Raw genomic sequence first — 15587 nt, forward strand, 5'->3', positions numbered from 1 at the left:
ATTAGTGTTAAGTTATCTCTTATTCCTAGAGGCATTGAGTCTGGATTTGTTAGTATCTTACATCAAGAACTTGTAAACATCAATTTTTATTTTACTTGATTTTTCAAAAAGCAATTTTAGCTCCTGAGAGAATCAAATATGTAGCATGCCAAGCTCTATCTACTTTTACTCTGAATCACTTGTCATACTGTCTTCATTATAATGAACCAATCCTTAGGGCTAAACATAATGGCTACTCTACTGAGCTCCCTAAGTACACAGGACAAAAGACAGCCGATTCCCTGCATAGGACAGAAACGTCCCCTTTCAGTGTCCTTTAGAAGGGAGTATGCTAATGTTCAGTATCTTCGTGTTTGTAGAGACATACACATATGCGAAAAACAGCACTTAAGATTTGAGTACTTTATACATTACTGCATATATTTTACACCTCAGTGAAGAAAAAGAGATGGATGTGGTGGCACACATCTGTAATCCCAGCACTCTGGGAGGCTGAGGCAGGAGGATCATTGGAAGTTCAAGATTAGCCTGGGCTACAAAATGAGCTCAAAGCCAGCCTGAACTGCATAGTGAGACCCTGTCTCAAAAAGACCAAAAAAAAAAAGAGAGAGAGAGAAGGCTTTGGGTTCAAACCCAAGTGCCACAAGAATAAGAAGATGAAGAAGACAAAGAGGAAGAGGAGAAAGAACAACAGGAAGGGAGAGGATGAAAAGGGGGAGGAGGAGGAACGAGGAGAAGAACAGGGAGGAACAGCTAAAATTTAGTGATGCAGATTGAGGATATTCCTCAATGTCTTAATTCAGGAAGCACAAGATAGAAGCATACGGGAGTCAACTCCTTAAAATAGCTTTTATGAGAGACATTAGGTCTAAGAACAAAACAGCTAGGTGTGATGGTGCGCTCGGGAGGCTAACACAGGTCACCGTGAGTTCGAGGCCAGCCTGGGCTACGGAGTAAGTTCAAGGTCAGCCTGAACTACACAAGACCTTGTCTCAAAAAACCAGAACCAAACCCAAACCAAAACAAAAAAATCACACACACCCAAAAAACAAAAAGACAAAATAGTGGGGCTACAAATATAGCTTAGTGGTAGAGCGTTTGCTTTGCATGCATCATGCCACAGGTTTGATCCCCAGCATCTAAATGCTAAAGGAGGAGGAAGGAAGACACAGAATTATCACCTATCTTGAGCTGAAACCATAGATAACTAGGTAGCTGCTAGGCGCACATAGCTGGGTCCATGGAAAGAAAGGACAGTGTTGTGCTATGAAAGATCCCACCTTCAGGGGCTCATACGCAGCAAATGTGGCACTGCTGCCCAGGTGCTCCTTGTGCCCACTCACGCTCACTGTCACCAGCGTGTGGCCTTGAGATCTGGCTGCGATGTGTATACTGGAGCAGTGCATTGGTCCAGGTCTTTGAATACCTTTGAATCAAAAAACACGACTTCAGTAAGGAACTATGTAGTTTTTTTTTTTTTTTTTTTTTGGTTCTGGGAATGGAACTCACAACCTTGTGCTTGCCAGGCAGGCGCTTGCGCCACTGAGCTATATTCCCAGCCCATATGCCGTCAGTTCTTGAGGAAATTAAGCTGCACAAGTATCTTTTTCAGGACTTATATTGAACCTAGGCCCTCTGCACTGAGCTATATCCCCAGCCTTTTTTTTTTTTTTTAACTTTTTATCTCAAGACACAGTTTTGGGCCGGGGATATAGCTCAGTGGCGCAAGCGCCTGCCTGGCAAGCACAAGGTTGTGAGTTCGATTCCCGGTACCACACAGACACACAAAAGACACAGTTTTGCACAGCTACCCAGGCTGGACTTAAACTCGCAATCTTCCTGCCTCAGTCTCCTAGGGTGCTGGGACTGCAGGTGTGCACCACAACACCTGGCTTAGGATGTTGAACTTTATGAATAGACCATTAATATTTTTTATATTAGAAAAAAAGATATTTCTCCTTTTTAAAATAAATTATGTATATGGACATTAAATAGCACTATTCTCCTCCTAGAGAGAACTATGGTATACATTAAAGAAAGAAGGAAACATGGTGGTGTCTGCCTGTAATCCCAGGTGCTTTGGTTCATGAGTTTGAGGCCATTAGCAATTTAGCAAGACAGTGTCTGAAAATTTAAATAGCTTTAAAAAGTACTGAGGATGCAGCTTAGTCTAGAATGCTTCCATAGCAGGTACAAGATTGAACCCTGCACTGGGTTCAATCCCCAGTGCAGGGAAAAAGGAAAAAAGAAGAAAAGAACTTGAGTCTGGAAACAAAATATCTTACTAGGAACTGAAACCTAATATCATCCGGCCACATTTTTCAATTTCTATGCTTTCCTTTCTGCATTTATAAATTAAGTAGAACAGGGGGCCGGGGATGTAGCTCAGCGGCACAAGTGCCTGCTTGGCAAGCACAAGGTCCTGAGTTCCATTCCTGGTACCAAAAACATAAATAAATAAATAAATTAAGTAGAACAATACCTACTTCAAGGAAGTTGACAGAATAAATAAAATTATTATAAGGTAATTGTGTGAACTTAGATTCTATTTAGTAGTTTCTTTTTTGTTGTTGTTTTTTGTTGGTATCAGAAATGGAACCCAGGACCTTGTGCTTGCCAGGCAGACGTTTGTGGCACTGAACTACATCCCTGACCCTCTTTTTTACTTTTTTCTCTTTTTTTTTTTGAGACAGGGTCTTGCTATGCAGTTCAGGCTGGCCTTGGCCTTGAGCTCACTTTGTAGCCCAGGCTGGTCTCAAACTTACAAAGATCCTCCTGCCTCAGCCTCCCAAGTGCTGGGATTACAGGCGTGTGCCACTGCGCCTAGCTTCTATTTAATAGTTTCTAAATTGATGCTTCATCCCTTCATTCAAAGACAGAAAGAGAAAATAAAAAGTACAGTTTTTCTCCCCCCTTCTTCCTCTTGCTCCTCCTCCTCCTCTCCTTCGTCTTCATCTTGTGGCATGGGGGTTTGAACCCAAGGCCTTCAAACCCAAGGATGAGCCACACCCCGTCCCTGTACTTACTTATTTCCTAGTCTTACCTTCTTCGAGGAGAGTGAAGACTCCTTGCTTATCCATGCTGACTTCCACGGGTAAATGAGAGCAGTCTGAGAATGCCACCGCCTGTTTAGTCGCATTCACGTGATACATTGCAATGGGGATTTCTATCGTCTGGCCAATCTCCACATCAGCGTGGAAGGGTAACAGTTCCATTTTGTTCAGCTTCAGGACATACACCTGGGGGGGTACACCTGGCCTTTTAGATGAGTCTTAGAGGAAACCATCTCTTAACATTTAAATGCCCACACATGAACATGTGTGCATATATATATATGTATGTGTTTCATATAAAAACATGTGTCATTCATGTTATTACAGTTGGTGAGTCTTCCACATTGATGGCTTCTGCTCCTAAGGATGCAGCCAACTGATGGTTGAAAATACGCAAGAAAACACTGCCCCTGTGCTAAACTTGTACAGACCTCCTCCCTTGTCATTACCCAAACAGTACCGCGTAACAAGTATCCCCACAGCACTGGCACTGTCGTAGGTGTAATGAGTCTAGAGATGATTTAAATTATGTGGATTGCACAGGCTATATGCAACTACTGTGCCATTTTATGTAAACGACTTGAACATCCACAGATTTTTTTGCATCTGAGGAGGTCTGGGAGCCAATCCCCTACGCACACTGAGGCATGACTACATACTATTTTCCATACACACATAAGCACACACAATAGGTGCCAAATAAGTCTCTCTTGTCATTCCTTAATTCTTTAAGGCATCTGACATCAGAGAGCAGGGATCTGGCAAACGATGGCCGGTACGTGACTTGTCTGTATAGTCAGTCAAGAATGGTCTTTGTTTTTGCTTGGTGGTGCTGGGGATTGAACCCACAGCCTTGCCCACACGAAGAAAACATCCTACCATGGGACTGTACCCCCAGTGCTGGCTTTCACATTTTTTAAAGAATTATAAAATTAAGAACCACAACAAAAAGAATATGAGTTGGAGTGTATGTGACCTACAAAGACTAACGTATTTAGAGCACTCCCTCTTCTCTCACTGGGGGAGTACTAGAGACTGAACCCAGGGTACTGCTCACCTAAGCATGCGCTCTACAACTGGGCCACACCTCTAACCGCACCCATTTTTTAAAACAATGTATTTTATTTTGTCATTTTTGTCACTTTCTGTTTCTTCTTCTAGTTCTTTTTTGCCTGTCTTTGTCCCTTAAAGTGACACATTACAGGGAGTCTATCTTCTCTTCCGACTCTCTATGATCTTCCTGGGAAATCTTATCGTCCTAAAACTTCATTGACCAGTGCTGGGCGTGGTGGCACACGCCTGTAATCCCAGCACTCGGGAGGCTGAGGCAGGAGGATCATTGCCAGTTTGAGACCAGCCTGGGCTACAAACTGAGTTCAAGGCCAGCCTGAACTGCATAGTGAGACCCTGTCCCAAAAAGACCAAAAAAAATCCTAAAAAACGAAAAACTAAAACTTCACTCACCAACTACACACTGATAACTCATCAGCCTTAATTTAATCTCTCTCTCTCTCCTTTTTGCTCTCTCACTCCCTCACTCTCTCCCTCACTCTCTCCCCTCTCTTTTTCTCTCTCCTTTTTTTTTTCTTTTTCGAGACAAGGTCTCTCTATGTAGTTCAGACTGGCCTTGAACTTGCAGCAATCCTCCGGCCTCAGTCTCCCAAATTCTGGGATTACAGGTGTGCACCACCATGCCTGGCTACCTTAATCTTTCAGTTGAATTTCAGATCCCTATTTCCACTAATAAATACCCACCTAGATACTCCATAATTGCCCTAAATATATTTAAAACTGAAGTCATCATTTTTGCAACCCTACTTTTTTTTTGCAGTGTTGGAGATGGAACTCAAGATTGCTGTGCTATACCCCCACCCCCATACTGAGGACTGAACCCAGGGCTTTCACCTTCACAACGAGTTACATCTCCATCCCTTTTTATTTCTTATTCTGAAACAGGGTCTCACTAAGTCACTAAGTTACCCACGTTGGGCTCAAACTTGCAATCCTCCTGTCTCAGTCTCCCCAGGGCAGGGATTACAGATGTGCACTCCTACGCCTTCTCATATTTTCTCTCCGTACTGCAGCCAAAACTAGAAATCTCATTGTCTCTGGCTTTAAATCCTTCACTCTCCCTCACTCAGTGGGACATCAAATCTGATTAAGTCTACCTGTAAAACAAAACAAAACCCTCAATTTGTCTACTTCTGTTTATTCTCAATACTGTTTCACTAGTTTAGGCTTCACTGGGACTTTTGTTTTGTTTTTGTTTTTTGTAGTGCTGGGGATCGAACCCAAGATCAATATGCAAGGCAAGCTCTGTCACTGAGCTACCGCCCAGCCCGTCCTGCTCTTCACCTTCGCAGACCCCTCTCAGTTCTCTCTACTCTACTAGTCTGTAGCACCAGCTGCTACCTTGATTTTTTTTATTTTTATTTTTTTTTTGAGACAGGGTCTTGCTACGCAGTTCAGGCTGGACTTGAGCTCATTTTGTAGCCCAGGCTGGTCTCAAACTCACAAGGATCCTCCTGCCTCAGCCTCCCAAGTGCTGGGATTACAGGTGTGTACCATCATACCTGGCCATACCTTGTTGTTTTTTTTAATTATCATGTTCTTGTCTGATTATAAAGACAGCTAGGCTTCTTTCCAAACATAGGCATCACCATATTACTGGCCTGTATAGAAACCAGTGTCGCTCTCCACTGTGTCTAACAGGGGTTGGCAAACGCTTTCTATAAAGGCCAGAGTGTGAACACACTTACACAGAAAGCAGGCCGCAAGGTTGCTGTAGCTACGGAGCGGAAAGCAGCTACAGACAATGAAGGGGTGCGCTGACCAAGTTGGCGCTTCCTTTCCCACAAAGGCAGCCGTCCGGATTTGGGCCCTAGGCCTTGGTTTGCTTCCTTCTTCCAGAGTTTTATTCAGGTTCTCACCTTTCCAGGCTCTAACTACTGTGGTGCCATCCACAAGGATTCTTCCTTTATAAACAAATAGTGTCTTCTGTACAATTCAAGCAGCTGTCAGCCACACACTCCTTTAAAACACTTCACACTGCTGGCTACGGTGGCACATGCCTGTAATCCCTAACACAGAAAGCTGAGGTAGGAGGATCACAGTGAGTTTGAGGCCAGTCTGGGCTGCACTGTGAGTTCAAGGCCAGCCTGAACTACATAGTGAAACCCTGTCTCAAAAGAACCCAATAAAATAAAATAGCAAGTAAAATGCTTCACATATTGCTTCCATAAATGTTATGGAACTTTTTATATGAATATATCTTCCTACCTAGGTTTCAGCTTCTTTATTTTGGTACCGGGAATCAAACTCAGGACCTTGCACTTGCCAGGCAGGCACTTATGCCGCTAAGCTATATCCCCAGCCTTTAACTTCTTTAAAATAGGGCCAGTATGTTACCTGTTTTTTAATACCCTACACTATCTAGTACCAGGAAAATGCTAAGTCTCATAGTGAAAGGCAACATTAAACTGAAAATGGGAGAGAAAGAGGAAAACAGTTATAAAGTAGAGTAAAAAGATGTTTTCAGTCTTGTAGAAACAGATTAATAAACTAAAATGTGAGACTATAAATAAAGGTTCTATAAAGGCGATTTAAAAATTGTATATGTAAAAAAAAAAAATTGTATGTATAGAGCCAGGCATGGTGATGCACGCCTGTAATCCCACCACTCACAAGGCTGAGGCAGGAGCATTGTTGCAAGTTCGAGGCCAGCCTGGGCTACAAAGTGAGTTCAAGGCCAGCCTGAACTGTATAGCGAAACTCTGTCTCAAAAAGACAAAAAAATTTTTTTATACATAATAATTATTTTAAAAATAGCTACTAGCTGGGCATGGTGGCACACACCTGTAATCCCAGCACTCGGGAGGCTAAAGCAGGATTGTTGTGAGTTTGAGCCAGCTTGGGTTACAAAGTGAGCTCAAGGCCAGCCTGAACTGCATAGCGAGACCCTGTCTCAAAAAGAAAAAAAAAAAAGAACCCCCTAGCTACCATTAGGTATTGACTATATGTCAAGCACTGTGTTAAACATTATGATCTGGTTTGATTTATCTCACTTTATTCTGACAGGTTATTATGAGATTATTAAGCTGGATGTGAAAATTCTCCCCATTTTAGACAAGTGTTCTACCACTGAGCAACATCCCTAGACTTTTTCCCCATTTTGGAGAAGAGAAAATAGACATTGATCCTAAGTAAGCAGTTATTTTTTGCTGGTTTGTTTTTTTTGTTGTTTTTTTTTTTTCCTGCTAGGTAGTTCAGGCTGGCTTTGAACTCACTATATAGCCCAGGCTGGCTAGCAATCCTCCTGTCTCAGCCTACCATATACTGGGATTACAGACATGCACCACCATGCCCTGCTTAGTAAATGGTTATTAAGCGGAGCAGAATTCCACCCAGGTTCAAAAATATTTAAGTAATACATATTTCCAGACTGAACTTGAACATTTTTATGTAGCAAAATCGGACCAAAAATATTTTCAAACATGGTAATGTACTTAGCTTTAAACACTGAGACACTTAGCAGTGACTCTGAGGTAAAGAGGCTTCTTTGGAGAATAACTTACCTTCATTTCTCCGTATCGACAGGGATTCTGTACATCTCGGGCCCGCACTGTGCTGTTCCCCCAGACTTGACCTGCAGTGACTATTCCTTTGGTGGTTACCATGGCCACTGTTTCATTAGAAGAGCTCCAGGTGAAGTTGCCACTACCACCCTCTACCTGGAAGAAAGCATAACCCTATATTCAATGACTATAGGAGGAAAAATGGAATTTAAGTGAAAATGTAAAGCTTGAATGGTAAAATAAAGTTTAAGACTAAAACTATATAACAAGTTATTTCCATACACATTAAGAAACTACTGAGTAGCTGGGTAGGGGGGTGCATGCCTGTAACCACAGCATTCAGGAGGCTGAGACAGGAGGATCGCTGGAAGTTCCAGGCCAGTCTTACTCCAGTGAGTTCAAAACCATCCTGAACTACCTAGGGAGATCCTGTCTTAAAAATCAAACAACAGCCGGGCATGGTGGTGCACACCTGTAATCCCAGCACTTGGGAGGCTGAGGCAGGAGGATCATTGGGAGTTCAAGACCAGCTTGGACTACAAAGTGAGCTCAAGGCCAGCCTAAACTGTATAATGAGACCCTGTCTCAAAAAGACAAACAAACAAAGAAACAAACAACAAAAAGGGGAGGAGTGCAAGGAGCTGGACATAATTTTGCATACCTGTAATCCCATCATTCTATGAGGCTAAGGCAGGAAGATTGAAAGTTTGAGCTGTCCCTGGGGAATTTATTGTCTTAAAATAAAAAGGGTTTGATTCCCAGTATTACCACAAAAGAAAAAAAATGGGGTAAAGTTTACTTAACAAAACCTCATAAAACTCACAAGGAACGGATATATGGAAGACAGACAGATGTAATAGATGATAACATTTATTTATTTATTTTTTGTCTTTTTGACTTTTTGAGACAGGGTCTTGTAAGCAGTTCAGACTGGCCTTGAGATCATTTTGTAGCCCAGGCTGGTCTCAAACTCGCAATGATCCTCCTCCCTCAGCCTCCTGAGTGCTGGGATTACAGGCATGTGCCATCACACCCGCAGATGATAACATTTAAGAGCATGATTTTTCAGTTACCAAAGACTGAGTTATACTCTTAAGACTGGGGATGGAGCCAGCCATAGTAGCGCATGTCTATAATCCCAGTACTTGGGAGGCTGAGCCAGGAGGATTGCCACAAGTATGAGGCCAACCTGGGCTACACAGTGAGTTCAAGGCCAGCCTGAACAGTATTGTAAGACCCTATCTCAAAAAACAACAACAACAGAAAAACAAAAAAACCCCCACAGACAGGGTTAGGGGAGAGGCCAAACTGGTGGCTTGCATTCATAATCCCAACATTCAGGAGGCTGGGGCAGGAAGATCACCAGGAATTTGAGGCCACCCTAAGCAGTGAGACCCTATCTCATCCTCCACCCCTACCCGCCAAAAAGACTGGGAAAAATAAAATTTAACATTAACGAAATTCCAATAAACTAACCTATCAGAGAAACTGACTTTTGTCCGTGAATTCTTCTAGGACACCGTACCTGTACTTGATAGCGATGTAGCACTCCCAGAGGATGATGAGGAAATGCCAGGAAGTTAGGTGTGAGCTTGATGGGAAAATAAACAATCACTTCTTGCCAGTGCTGGATCAGAAGTTTGATAGGCTGAATGCTGTTATTCTACAGAAACAAGAAAAAAGAACGAAACAGATGTTATAAGCACTGCTTTTATGATGTACATATATATTGAAAACATCACCAAAATACTGCGCTAATAAATATTTCAACCACTTTCTATTTACAAAAATAAATACTCAAAAAAAATACTCATATTCATTAAAGAAGCACAACTACTATGGCTCAATAATAATAAAAAGGATTTTGCTAAAACTAAATACCACTATCAGGAGAAATAGTTCAACATTTCATGAAATAAATTTTACTAGCCGGGCGTGGCGGCGCATGCCTGTAATCCCAGCACTTGAGAGGCTGAGGCAGGAGAATCATTGAGAGTTCAAGTCCAGCCTGAGCTACAAAGTGAGCTCGAGGCCAGCCTCAACTACATAGTGAAACCCTGTCTCAAAAGCAAAAAAAAAAAAAAAAAAAGTGCTGGGGTAAGACATTCCACTCATACTTAAAAAAATAAGCATAAGGTATGAGTGAAAATCTGTACAGGTAAAATGAAGTCCTTACCTGGTTATGCTGACGTTTTCCCTTTGAAGGCAAAATCAATCAATCAGTCAATATATCTACCTATCATTTATATACCATTCTTTTAAGAAACCCTTAAATATTTATCAGTAGTATCACAACTGCGGTGACAGCCCTGATATTCTTAGGTACGCAGGTCTGTATGTACATATGTGGTACTACAGTTTGAATCAGGGCCTCCAAATGCTAGGCCAGTGTTCTACCATGGAGCTACAACCCCAGCCATGCTTGTTTTCCCCCACTTCACTTTGACAAGTTCTCACTAAATGGCCTAGGATGTCCTCAAATTTGTGCTTCTTCTGCCTCAGCCTCCCGAGTAGCTAGGGTTACAGATGTGCACCACTGTACCCAGCTTCTCCTCACTCTCTTAAGGTAGCCAAATCATAAACTAAAAATAAGCCTTTTAGTTGAAAAAAGAACATTTTATCTCTCTGAGACTGATTTTTTACTTCTGGCCTCCAAAACAGTAAGATAATAAATTTGTGTTGCTTTAAGCCACAAACAAACAAACAAGTATCATTCTTGGTAATATTTATTTTAGGTAACCACTGAGGGGAACCAAGAAGGAATATACTGGGAGAACAGATCACATGCTAAGTCTGGATAGAACTCTTTTTCTTTAAATGGTCTTGGAGATAGAACCTAGGACCTTCTACTATTTACAATCCCACTCCCATCCCCTTTTTGAGACAAGGTCTTCCTAGGCTGGGGTCAAACCTGAGATCCTCTTGCCTCAGTCTCTGGAGTGGCTGAGATTATAGGTGTCTACCACCATGCCCAGCCTCAAATAATAAACTTTTAAAAATGAAAGATGAAGCCAGGGCCAGGTGTGGTGGTGCATGTCTGTACTACCAGCACTTGGGAGGTTGAGGCAGGAGTATCACTTCTAGTTTGAGCCCAGCCTTGGCTACAAAGGTGAGTTCAAGGCCAGCTTGAACTGCATAGCAAAACTCTGTCTCAGAAAAATAAATGAAAGAAAGACAAACAGACAGACAGGAAGGAAGGAAGGAAGAAAGAAAGAAAGATCGATCGATCTTTAGATAGATCTATCGATCGATGGATAGATAGATGAAGCCAGGCATGGTGGCATATGCCTGTAACCCCAGCATTCGGGAGACTGAGGTAGGAGATCTCCATGAGTTCAAGGCCAGCCTTGGGTATACAGCGAACCTGAACTATGTAGGGAGACTCTGTCTCAAACTGAACCAAAACAAACTTGATAACATGGAATTACATCCACCAGACTTTATTATCAAAATTATACAATAGGGAAAGAGCTCAAAAAAAACTATAGAAAAAAGGCAGAAACATTGAAAATTATTAATATCTCATACACTGTTAATAGGGATATAAAATAAAGTTATATAGTCATTCTAGAAAATGCTTTGGTTGTTTCTTACAAAAGTAAACATATAGCTACCATATGATTCAGCAATTGCACTATTGGGCACTTGTCCCAGACAGATGAAAATGTTTGCTCACAGTGAAATCTGGGTGGGAATGTTGAGAGTATCTTTCATACTCAAAGCAACCCAAATGTCCTTTAATAAGTGTTAAGCAAATTTCAGTACAGCAGATCCATATGATGGGATTCTACTCGGCAGTTATCTGAAAATGAAATATTGATAAATGCAACAATTTGGATGGGCCTTAAAGGCATCAGACACAGTGAAAGCAGCCAGCCTTGGGGAGGTGTGGTTAGTCCAGTGGTAGAGGACTTGCACAGCACTGCAGACGCCCTGGATTCAGTCCTCAGTGCTGGAAAAAAAAGTATGTACTAAGGGGTAACGTGTGATCTTTCAATGCATGTTATAAATCAGGCTAAATGCACTGACTCCTCAAATAGTTAACATTTCTTTACAGTGAAAACTTTAAAAGTCCTTCTTTATAGCTCTGTGACATGTTCATTATGTCGCTGTTCTTTACAATCATCCTAGCACGCAAGCACATGCTAGACTTAGCCCTGCCCAACTGTAACTTAGCCCCCACTGACCGATCTTTTCCCACTCCTGCCCCTAGCTCTCCCCAGTCCCTGGTGAGCATCACTGAACTCCCAGAATGAACTCGTGTTTTAAACACACTACTTTTTATGGGCTGGGTGTACAGCTTTGTGTAGACCTCTTGCCTAGCATCCATGAGGCCCTGGGTTTCATCCCCAGCACAGCAATGATAATAATACTTTTAAAAAAGTAAGGTTTTTGGAATTGAAAAGCTATTCTAAAAATAGGCTCAAACTGCCAGGAATACTGTAATGATATATAATTATATATTTAAATAAAGTGTTTTATAAAAATTGACTATTGGCAAACATGACCTTTTGTCAAGTAACCTTAGGAGAAAAATCAAAGAAGTTGTTCAGGAAGTTCTGGTGGTGCATGCCTGTAATCCCAGCACTCTGGAGGCTGAGGCAGGAAGATTGCTTTAAGGCCAGCCTTTGGACTACAAAGTGAGTTCAAGACTAGCCTGAACTATATAGAAAATGCTGTCTCAAAAAATCAACAACAAAAAAAGCTACACTTGGAGGCACATGCCTGTAATCCCAGCACTCAGGAGGCTGAGGCAGGATGGTTGCGAGTCCCAACACCAGCCTGGGCTACAAAGTGAGCTCAAGGCCAGCATAAATTGCATAGTGAGACCCTGTCTCAAAAGACCAAAAAAAAAAAAAAAAAAAAATTACTAAAAAAAAACAAAAAAAATGTTTAAATAAAAATCACTGTGAATTAAATATTGTTGAAAAGCAGGACATATGTAACAGTGAATATAGGTCCATATTTGACTGAACTACAAACACTTATTTGTACCAAATATGTCAGTCACTCTGCTAGATGTCAGGAAATAGCTGTGAACAAAGCAGACCTAGTCATTACCTCCAAGCCTATAATCTGATGAAAGATACGAATACTAACATTAAACATGATGATTATGGTCCTGTACACTGAGCAAGGAGTGCCAGAGACAAAAGGAACTACACGTTTTTTACAAAAATAAAATTTAAAAAAAATCAAAATAAAACTTAGAGGCAAAAAGGAACAAGGCATTTTCCAGGAACCAAAAGCTCATAGAGCTGGGTATAGTGGTGCACACCTGTAATTCCAGCACTCGAGAGCTTGAGGCAGCAGAATTGCCAAGAGTTTGAGGCCAATTTGGGCTACATAGTGAGTTCAAGGCCAGCCTGAGCTACAGTATGAGACCTTGTCTTTAAAAAATGAAACAAAACAAAAAAATCATCGTGTAAGAAAGCCTGAGGTTGTAGAACTTGCCGGGGCCAATCATTAGGTAGGGTCACAGAGTCAGATGCCCACAGGTACCAGGCACATAACATAAACTAGCTTATTAAACTGGATGGAAATAACAGGGAGAAGTTGGGTGTGGTAGTGCACACCAGTAATCCCAGCACTTGGGAGACTGAGGCAAAAGAATCATGAGTCTGAGGCCAGTGTGGCCTGCACCGTGAGATTGTCTCAAAAACAAGAAACAAACCAAAAAACAAAACAAAACAAAACAAAAAAACCCACCAAAAACCAAAGCAAACAGCAACAGCAAACAGGGAGTAGTAGAAACTATAGCTGACTACAAAGCTTAATCTAGCTGGCATAGGGGTGCACACCTGTAATCCCAGCATTTAGGAGACCAAGGCAAGATTGCTTCGAGTCCAAGGCCAGCCTAAATTACACAGGCAGTTCAAGGCCTACCTGAACTACAAACCAAGACTCCTATCTCAAAAACCAAACAAAAAGAAGAGAAAAGTACAATCTAAATGGTGTAGCTGGCCGGGGATATAGCTCAGTGGCATGAGTGCCTGCCTGGCAAGTGCAAGGTCCTGAGTTTGATTCCTGGCACCAAAAAACGCCCCCAAAAAACAAAAACACAAAAATAAATAAATGGTGTGGCCACTATCTGTTCCAGCTAATTGTTGTCAGATCTTCATATTTTTCCGAAGACCCTGAATTTTACTTGAAAGTTCCCATATATATAAATACAAAGGATATCTCCCAATTAAGAAGAAATTTATAAGCCAGGCATGGTGGCACATGGCTGTAATCCCAGCACTCATAAAGCTGAGGCAAGAGGATCAACTTGAGTTTAAGGGCAGTGTGAACTACATAGCAAGACCCTGTCTCAAACAATCTAAATAAATAAATAAGTAAAATGAAATAAAATGAAATAAAGAACAACAAAAAAAATAGAAGATAAAAACAAAATCAGATTAATTCCTCATACCTTTACCTAGTAACTCCACTTCTGGTATTATACCATATGAAAATTAACCAAAAGAGGAAAAAGAGTGTACAAAGATACTTAGTTATAACAATAGCAAAGAACTGGAAATGAAGCTCACTGTTTGGGGCAGGGCTGAATAAAATGGCATATTAATCCTTTGGCAGGTATTTACTTATTTGTCTATTTATTTAATTATTTATTGTAGCACTGGACATTGAACTCAGAGCTTTTGCACTGAGTGACATCCTCAGCCCTTTTAAAAAATTTTTGGTGCTTAAACTGGGTCTGAATTTATAATCCTTCTGCTGGGTGTAGTGGCACACGCCTGTAATCCCAGCACTCGCCTGTAATCTCAGCACTCAGGAGGCTGAGGCAGGAGGATCCTTGGGAGTTTGAGGCCAGCCTGGGCTACAAAGTGAGCTCAAGGCCAACCTGAACTGCATAGCGAGACCCTGTCTGAAAAAGAAGAAGAAAAAAAGAATCTATAATCCTCCTGAGTCAGCTAGGATTACAGGCATAGGTCACTATGCCCAGCTAACCCTTTGGAATTTTGGAATAAAAGGAACTCCCTAGGTGGACCTGACAAGCAATATGCATATGAATTTTTTTTTTTTTTTTTTTTTGAGACAGGGTCTCATTATGTAGTTCAGACTGGCTTTGAACCCATTCTGTAGCCCAGGATGGCCTTGAACTCACAGGGATCCTCCTGCCTCAGCCTCTTGAGTGTTGGAATTACAGACAGGCATGCCCCACCATGCCCAGCTTGAAATAATTTTATAAAAGAATTTCAAATGATATACACAATGGCCACAAATACAAATTATGCACAACAAAGTTTGGAATGGAAAGTTTGCAGAAGTATAAACTGCCAAGATGTCTATTTATCAGTCTATTTCTTATTTTGTGTAAAATAAGGGTAATATACATCATATTTGTAAGTCAAGTCAGCCAATACTTCCTCAGTATTTTTAGCTTAAAAAGACCATCTTTTGAATTCCTACCTGGTGAACAATGGAAGTCAGAGATGCACTGATCACCACCACACCAGCTTTCAGCACTTTTACTACATGGTAAGATCCATTCACAGTAGTTAGCTGCTCTTCAAAATACTCCGCTGGAAAGTTGTACGTAATTCTGAGATTCTGAAATCAGCCCAACAGCAACACAAGCTTGAAGATATGCGATTCCCCTCAAGCCACCTTAATTCCAAAGCATAGGTAAGGCTGTGGCTGTGCAGCCAGGGGGTAAGGAAGTGAGGACAAAGCCTGTGCTTTCCCTCACAAAGGTCTGAGTTAGTAAGATATAATTTAAAATGGTCCTAGTTTTTGAAAGATCCATTAATGAAAAGTATCAGGAATAGAGTCAGAACTTACATAAATTTTAGCACAATTTGTGGCATTCCACAGGTTGATAATTTTCAGGAGAAAGACAGACAGACAGAAAATAAGAGAAAAAAAAAGAAAAAAAAAAGAAAAGAAAAGAAAAGAAAGGAAAAGAGGTAAGCAAGCTGGGTGTGGTGGTACACACCTGCAATCCCAACACTCG

The 15587-nt window shown here is 41.4% G+C and overlaps 1 protein-coding gene across 1 annotated transcript in view; it reads right to left on the reverse strand.

The window, feature by feature from the left end:
* Window positions 1-15587, reverse strand: part of Nup210l (nucleoporin 210kDa-like) — a gene marked incomplete in the record, with an annotated part of 112499 nt that overhangs the window by 61348 nt on the left and 35564 nt on the right. The window contains 5 exon segments of the mRNA XM_013508241.1: window positions 1281-1426; window positions 3044-3239; window positions 7628-7783; window positions 9153-9290; window positions 15044-15183. Coding sequence (XP_013363695.1) covers window positions 1281-1426; window positions 3044-3239; window positions 7628-7783; window positions 9153-9290; window positions 15044-15183 — 776 coding nt within the window.

This window comes from Chinchilla lanigera, unplaced genomic scaffold (genome assembly GCF_000276665.1).
Source record: "Chinchilla lanigera isolate Chin_1 unplaced genomic scaffold, ChiLan1.0 scaffold00144, whole genome shotgun sequence".
Taxonomy (NCBI): Eukaryota; Metazoa; Chordata; class Mammalia; order Rodentia; family Chinchillidae; genus Chinchilla; species Chinchilla lanigera.